The sequence below is a fragment of the Protobothrops mucrosquamatus genome, unplaced genomic scaffold (assembly GCF_001527695.2).
Source record: "Protobothrops mucrosquamatus isolate PMUCROS unplaced genomic scaffold, P.Mucros_1.0 scaffold39, whole genome shotgun sequence".
NCBI lineage: Eukaryota > Metazoa > Chordata > Lepidosauria > Squamata > Viperidae > Protobothrops > Protobothrops mucrosquamatus.
The window spans coordinates 3481261-3490327 of NW_015386421.1; the positions used below are offsets into that span (position 1 = coordinate 3481261).

General features: G+C 36.4%; 1 protein-coding gene across 1 annotated transcript; it reads left to right on the top strand.

Moving 5' to 3' along the window:
• The first annotated feature begins 246 nt into the window (after positions 1-246).
• On the top strand, positions 247-1746 carry LOC107283471 (potassium voltage-gated channel subfamily A member 2). Its single transcript, XM_015811389.1, has one exon. The coding sequence runs from the start codon at positions 247-249 to the stop codon at positions 1744-1746; it is 1500 nt and encodes a 499-aa protein (XP_015666875.1).
• The last annotated feature ends 7321 nt before the right edge of the window (positions 1747-9067 follow it).

Consider the following 9067-nt stretch of genomic DNA (forward strand, 5'->3'; position numbering starts at 1 on the left):
AGACCAAATAAATTCAATTAAAATTTTGTACAATGGAATGTACACACATTTTGCCAAGAGTGTGAGAGAAAATGCTTATATTATTCTTTCTTTTTTTTTCAGCTGACAGACTCTTTTCACGAACTCCCTGTTTTCATGAACTACATCAAAGCCCATGTGCATAACTTTCCAGTGGATATTAGAATCTCAGTTAACACCTCCCAACCACCAGATATTCATAAAACTTTTGATTAAAACAGCTTAAATATGACTGTTGCTACTGGAGATCCCACAGATGAAGCAGCAGCTTTGCCTGGTCATCCTCAGGACACTTATAATCCAGAAACTGATCATGAATGTTGCGAGAGAGTGGTTATTAATATCTCGGGCCTGCGGTTTGAAACACAACTTAAGACACTTGCTCAGTTTCCAGAGACCTTATTGGGAGATCCTAAAAAGAGAATGAGATATTTTGATCCTCTCCGGAATGAATATTTCTTTGACCGAAACAGACCCAGCTTTGATGCTATTTTATATTACTACCAATCAGGTGGCAGACTAAGACGGCCTGTTAATGTACCCTTGGATATCTTCTCAGAAGAAATAAGGTTTTATGAACTTGGTGAAGAAGCTATGGAGATGTTTCGGGAGGATGAAGGTTACATCAAGGAAGAAGAACGGCCTTTACCAGAAAATGAATTTCAGAGACAAGTATGGCTTCTTTTTGAATACCCAGAAAGTTCTGGACCAGCCAGGATTATAGCAATTGTCTCAGTCATGGTCATCCTAATCTCTATAGTAAGTTTCTGTTTGGAAACTTTGCCTGTGTTCCGTGATGATGCTGAAGACATATATGGTAGCAGTAGCAACCCCAGCCCTTCTTCCAACAGCACAACGAAGTCTCAACAGCAAACATCTTTCACAGACCCCTTCTTTATAGTAGAAACACTCTGTATAATTTGGTTCTCTTTTGAATTCCTGGTAAGATTCTTTGCCTGCCCCAGCAAAGCTGGGTTTTTTACCAATATCATGAACATCATTGATATTGTTGCTATTATTCCTTACTTCATCACACTTGGCACAGAGCTGGCTGAGAAACCAGAAGACGGCCAACAAGGTCAACAGGCTATGTCTCTTGCTATCCTTCGAGTGATCCGCTTGGTGAGGGTGTTCAGGATCTTCAAACTTTCCAGACACTCCAAGGGATTGCAAATCTTGGGACAGACTCTTAAGGCCAGCATGAGGGAGCTAGGCCTCTTGATATTTTTCCTCTTCATTGGTGTCATCCTGTTCTCCAGCGCTGTCTATTTTGCAGAGGCTGATGAGAGAGACTCTCAGTTCCCAAGCATTCCTGATGCTTTTTGGTGGGCTGTGGTTTCCATGACAACAGTTGGCTATGGAGACATGGTCCCCACGACCATAGGTGGAAAAATAGTTGGCTCCTTGTGTGCCATTGCAGGTGTACTAACAATTGCCTTACCAGTGCCGGTTATAGTGTCCAATTTCAACTACTTCTATCACCGTGAGACAGAAGGAGAGGAGCAAGCACAATACTTGCAAGTAACCAGCTGCCCAAAGATCCCTTCTTCCCCTGACCTAAAGAAAAGCAGAAGTGCCTCCACTATTAGTAAGTCTGATTATATGGAGATACAAGAAGGTGTGAATAATAGCAATGAGGACTTTAGAGAGGAGAACTTGAAAACAGCCAATTGCACCCTAGCTAACACAAACTATGTTAATATAACTAAAATGTTAACTGATGTCTAGCTAATAAAAAGGAGAGAACCCTAATAATACACCTAAAATTCGAGTGGAACATTTGCAGATGTTGCATAATACTTTGCACTGTAATTAATACAATATGTTCTGCAACATGTATTGGTTCTGCATGGAAAGCAATAGTTGTGTAAGTGACTCTTTTAAACACTGAATGCTGAATAAGCTTTCATGCAATTTTTTTTTCTAATACAGATTTCTGGGTTTCCAAATATATCAAACATTTAAGGCAAAACTATGTCACAATATCAGATGAATGGCATTGAAGAAAAACAAACCCACAACCTCTTCATGTCACCAACAGTTATTCACAGATGCCAATCAGATAAACATAATTTAAAATATAGAACTCAGCCCATGCAAAAGAATATTTATTCCAAGGAAATAGTATGCAACTATATAGCTTTCAAGCTTCAGAAATTATACAAAAGGTCATGCATGGTTTAATTAAAGGGATATTTGTCCAAATTACTTTTTAAAGTTCAGTTTTCCATATCAGAAATTCCAGTGAGAGAGACTGTACCATGCAGGTTGTGCTTCTGAACCAAAAATGCTGCATTGGATACATCTACTGCAGCATGTCAGTGTGAGGATTGCAGGAGGCACTGTTTAGTAGGAATTTTTTTTTGTTTCTTTAGTAGGGACTCACCAAGATCCTGGAGACATTTGTTTTTAAAAAGCATACAGGTTTTGGGGGTTTGTTTTGTTAGGGGGGAGGGTCACCTACATATGCAGAACTGAAAAGCATATTGTTTCAAATGCTGGAGCAAATAAGCTGTGGTCTAGAATATATTTATTCTGCAGAGACATTTAACCAGTATTACAGTACAGCTGCATGGATATTTGTTGCATGGATCTTAATATTTATTACATAAAATATATCTATTTTCTTAAGTAGACTATAGAGTATACTTGTTTATAGTGATTCTAGATTGTCCTGTGGCTTGAAGGAAATTCATGGACATAAAAAAAACAAACAAACTAAAGTAATTGAGTTGGGGAAGGATGTATGCTGACCAGAAATGTGATATGCAAGAAAAATGCCCAAAATGTTTGCTTGCTTGAGTAGGCAAACCAACTAAGGTAATATGAATCATATACATCACATATATCAAGAAACCGGTAATGGATTTATTGTGGTGTCATATATAGAGACATGGCTGACCAGAAATGGGGAAAAAATATTTGTAATGAAAGGATCTCTGGTGACAGTGTCAAACAAATGTTAACTAAACATTTGATATTTAAATATAAAAGATTGGAGCACACAAATATTGCTTGAAGTATTTAACTTGCAGAACCTTGAGATTCAAAAGTAAGATGCAAAGGTACAGCATACCTTCCTCTCAATCTGCATTAAATCTGGTATTTAGTCTGAAATATATTTTCAGAAGAGGGTGTGTTTATGCAATAAAGCCAACCCAAGGTCATTCATTAAATTTTAGGTACAGAATAGCTTTCCTTTGAAAATGTCCTAATAGAGCTGCACCACATGGCTATAGCAGAGGAAGAGTTGACCATATCTTAATATGTGCCAATGTGCAGCTTGAAAGTTGATGTTTCCTTTGGAATGTTCTCATGCAATAGATTCATTGTTCTCAAGATTAGAGTAAAAATGGTCTATATTTGGCTCTTATAATCTTTGGAAAAAACACCCAACTGTAACGCGATAAGAGAACTTTGGCCAACTTCACACCTCAAGCTGGATTAACTGCTTTCCATTAAGGAGGCAACGGCTTCTTCTACATGGACCTCTCTTCATAGGTTGGCATCTTGGATTTGTGCCCTGTTGATGCTGCAGTTGCAACTCTCAAGGGGCTGGATAGTTCTTCAATAAAAGGCAATTCTGCAATCAACGTTCCAGGAAAAATGCATCTGAAACAAATAATAATGAGATAATGATGCCTGTGAGCAAATCCTCTGCCCATCACTTGCAAATCCTATACTGCCTTGTGTGATTTGGCCCTGAGGTTGTTTGAAGACTCACGACAGCTCCAAATTCTGAGCTGCTAAATATTTACCTACATAATGCATTCACATATCTTTGATGCTGGTCTAGACCTTAGAAAATGGATTGCAGCAACTGAAATTCCCAACAGGAAAAGGCAGTTAGATCCTGTAAGTGATTTGGGGTTTACTTTACTGATCCTATTCCTGCATTGACATGAATGAATGCAGTAAGGAATACATCACATATTGAAAATATGAACTGAGTGGCTCTGTAAAGAATTTGGCATATGATAATGAAGTTGTATAGGTGTTTATGCCAGAAAACCAAGTTGCTAGCAGCCCACTCAGTTCATATTTACCTATTATGCTACAGCTCAGCTCATGTTCTACAACTTTGCATGGGAAATATAGATTCATCTGCAAATTGGATATGTGCCAAAATAGTCATCCTGATTGTTTATAGGTGTGTTAAACTCTGTATAAATCCATGCAACCTGCATAACCAACAAGCCTCTTGGTTGATTCTGAGTAATATCTGTTTTAATGTCAAGATGGAAATATATACTGCTCAAAAAAATAAGGGGAACATTTTAACATGGAACTGAAGGAGTTTGCGTTCCCTTTATTTTTTTGAGCAGTATATTACAACAATCTGATTTTAAACAGATTTTAAGAAATATATAAAGTAGGTTTTACTTTCCAGGAAATACTTTTTTCAACCTGTAAGAAAGCTAACTTTGAATATAGCTGAATCTGTCTATAGCTGAGTATTGTTTAAATAACAATTGCTAAAACTTTGTTTACAACAGTAACAATAGTTTTGCCTGAAAAAAAATCTGAACAAAACTCAAATTTCTTGGTCTTTTTCCTACTCCTACTCCAGACAAAGAAAGGTTATTCCATTTCATTTTGTAATGAAGACTGGAAGAAAATAACTGAATAATATAACATGGAATAGTTTGAGAAGCATTACTAACTCTATAATAAGATCAGGAGCATTGGTGTTTGTGAGGTAATTTTGGTTTCCCCTTTATGTCAATGGTAATAACGTGGACCATTATTACAGGATAATGACAAATACCTTTGCATCACATCTCAAAAAATCTTTATGCTAAATATGCTGTGAATTAAAAAAGCTAGGTTTGGAATATCCTTCATTGCAGTGAGGAGGAATAGAATAATCCTTCCTATTATCTCAAGCTACTGTCAAAAATATTCTTTCTTTTCCACTGCCACCCCCCGCCCCAATAAGGGAAGAAATACAGTATACTTGGTTAAAGATCCAAGCTGGTCGGTCATCTACAATTCAGCAAATCAGTCTGTGCAAAAGTGTAGGGGAAATAGATTAATGTCAGGAATTCTCACAGTTTAATTTACATGTCAATATGGAGTAGAGTTCCTGGGGTTTCCAAGAACAAGAAGACAAAACCAAGGACATCTGTGTAATAGAATTATGAGAAGGAAATCCACAGAAGGGAAAATCATTAGAATTCTTATTCCAATGCTATATTAGATGAACTCTTACTTCACTGAAATTCCCATTTCACTGAAATTAATTTGTTTCAGTATTTGATTTTGTACATTATTCAGTCTGTTTTCATGGCTTTTCTTTTGTTCGGTCTGGAATGGTAAAATTTTGCTTTTTAATTCCTCCAAATAATATTGATTGTTTTAGTATTGCAATTGCACATCTACTGGAAGCAAAGTATCAAACAATGGACTCTGGTGGAGGCTACCTTGAATGGGCACCAGAGTCTGACTGCATACAAAAAAATTTAGTGGCATAAAAAATTAAGAGGTGCAGTGGCACCACAGTGCAAATGTGCAAAAAACCCCATTCATATGAGTTCATGTTAAAAAAAAGTAGTTGGGATAGTTAGTTGTCCTGATTATTCCATCTCATTCAACTATTCTTGACTATGCATCTGGATAGATGTTTTATTTCTAGATCAGTCAGCTTGAGGTTTCAATATAGTGACTTTACAAAAGTTTCCATAGGTTGGCCAAGCTCCTACTAATTAAATACACCTGTTTGCCTGGGCGCTGAAGTATTTTTCTATAGGAGTTTTCTCTAGTCATTTATTTAAGATTGAAGGATTCCAGATGGGTTTAGTACTATGTTCTTGTTCCAAAGAACCTGTTCCAAAGAGCAATAAACCATACAAATAGCTCTGCATGGATGATAACAGCTTGGAATATCTTCATAGGAGTCTCACATTAGTGATGTAAATAGGTATGAGAATTCTATTTTCTATTTTCTGTTAGAGTCAACATGTGGAACATTCCCCTAATCTCTACTATTCTCTGCATTGATCAGATTTCTACAAAAAGGGCAACTGAGACAAGAATAGATAGACAGGAGGAAAGGAGAATGAATTAGATTGGAAAGGAAGAAAGAGTAGGAAAAAAAGACTTCGTGTAAATTGAAGTTCTCTCCTTGTTCGCCAGTCCTCTCAAGTAAACCAGACAGGAGACGTGACTAGATGAACTAATTTTACTTTATTGTAAGGCTACATTAACAGAATATTGCAACTCTGAAAATACAAACTTTGCACTGCCATTCTTAACTGCTTAATCCATTTGGGCGGATCCTTCCTAAGTTTCTTTGTCTGATCATTAAGTCACTGGGGGCTCCTCTCTCTCTTGTCTGATTGTTTCCTAGGCAGCATCTCTTCTCTCTTTCCCCCAAAGTCATCCACATGTTCCATTACATAGATATAACACGATCCATGAAATAATCTATTTCTGAATATCTTGAAAAAGAACTTGCATACTCTTGCAATGTCCAAATCCCATGTGGCTGCCTGTACAATAGAAGATAACCCTCTTGTTCTTCACACACTTGGTAGCTGAGTATTCATCTTCAGAAATGGCTCCATTTCTAAATCCTATTGAAACTTGAGTCATATCAAGTACAATAACTAACTTGTTGCAGTTAGCATCTGAATCCTCAATATTTTATTATTATTATTATCCTAACCAGTGAACGTGCAGATATGAATAATGTTTGTTCCTTAAAACCACTTTTGTATGCATCAGGATAATGTAAGAAGAAGTGAAAGCAAACAAAATATTTCAGGGTAACAAAATTTCACTCATATTCATTACATCATTCAGCCAACCATACCCTCATCATAGATACTCTATAACATTCTCTCTCTTATTCATTTTTTCATCTATTGTCAGCAATTGTTTTCTAAATAAATTTCAGGACTTTGTAAATATGCCAACTTGGGAAAAGTGTAAAACTTATCAGAGTATGCTTCTTAAGTGCTTACTAACTGATCATCATATTTGCTACTCCATAGCAGGGGTGTCAAACTGCCAGCCTGCAGGCCGGATGTGTCATGGCAAAACCACACCCACCCCATTGCCGGCAATGGAAAAAAAGTCACGATACGTCGCGACACATCATGTGATGTTGCGAATTTGACACTCCTGCTCTATAGAATGAGATTGATGGGCATCCTAAGAGCTGAATGTCCAGTTTGGATACCCATTTTTGTTTCAGATATAAAAGGTACTTATATTTATTTAGTGAAATAAAATTAAATAAACAATCACAGGAGTCTTCCAAAAATGTAACATATATCTAAATATGTAATACATATTTAGAATTGGGGCCTCCTATTTTTAATACAGTAAATTTCCATTTCTTACTCATTTGATGTTAGATATTATCCTTAAGTGATGCACTCCAAGTTTATACTATAATTTACCCAGGTACAAAAATGTAATATTTTTAAAATGGAAAAATGCTTTTCTGTAACCTCATAATGCCTCTGGCATAATTGTAAGTTTGAGAAAAGTTATATATAAGCACCATACAAGCACATTGGATTCTGCTCAGGCAGTGAGTCTTGTTGAATATTCTTGGATATGCTACTGTTGTATTTTAATTGTGTTTTCTGAACTGTGGCAGAAAACTAAAAAGCAATCAGGCCACATAATATTTAGCAGGATAATCCTTTTAACAGCATCTTATTAAACATTAAAATTAGCAAATCTAATAATGTATCTAAAGTTACAGACTTTAGATTGGCAAAGCCAAAAGAAAAATCTCTTAATATATAAGCACAAGACGTCAAAATCTCTTAAAACAAATAAATAAAATATAAAAATAGTCCCCCTCCCAAAAAAGGAAAGGGGTAAGAGAATAAAGGATTTATACTAAGGGCAGTTTGATGATAAACTGATCAATGTCACAAACTCTTAGCAGCTATTAGAAAATGTATATGTACAATGTATATACAACCTGAAAGGTGGCAGGAATTGTCTTAAGAAAGTCATGTTTTGTACTTAAATCATTAATAGTTCATAATGATTTACTGAATTTACTACTCAAATATCCCAGTCTTTCTAAAGTTTGCAATACACTAGAGAAGGGGCCAATTTGCAAAACAGATCCAGCTATTTGTATAAAGTTCAAGGGGCTGAAATACAGTATGACTCTCTTATTTTCCAACACTGGAGAAATGTATAAAGCTGAGCTCCATTCTCTATTTTGTCAAAAATGGGTAATCCAATTCCCCTTGGTCATTGTGTGAATTCTGATCTGGATCTGAAGTTTGCAGTTTGCGCCCCATCACTAGTCTTCATGTTACTATGCAGTGAAGTCTAATTATGAACTAAGGCATTTATTTGTTTGCAGACCACCTTTGACATTTAAATAGTTTTCCAATTTCACAGCTCCTTAGTTCTCTTCCATTCCAGCTATGAGCATAGTAAGAAAATTACCCTTCAATAGGAAGATTAATTTCATTTGATCCATAAATAGAATGGGTGCATTGTTAGTGCCTGTCGAAGGCACATGTTTTTGGTTTGAAGACCAGAAGCAAGGAGGAGGCAACAGAGAGAGACCTAAAAGAATATGGAGATTTCTCAAGGGCCTAAAACCAAGGCAACCAAATCTGGGGTGCAAAAATTTGGGGGACCACTATCCCAACAAAAGAGAGTTAGAGCTTTCGGATTCTCTTTGCTGTCATCTAGTGGTCTACTAGATTGTGCAACTTACATCTGGCAGCCTTACCAAAAACATGACACTTTGGTGCCTCCTCTGTGGAACTAAACTCATTGTGGCATAAGCATTCTTGGATGAAAGCCACTTCTTTGTATGCATATTTTAAAGTGGGCACTGGCTCAAAGAAAGCACATGCCACAATGCATGGCTGGTCTTGAAAATGCAATAGTGGTGGTTTTTTTTGTATCCTCTCCTTCAACTCACTACCGTGCTTGTTATGTTTTTACATTATTTTACATTAAGGTTGCAGAGTGAAATCTTTTTCAAGCACAAAATACAAACAGCCTTTTGTTTCTGATTTAGGGTCCTCCAAGATTTTTGCAAAGCACAAATCCAGATGCT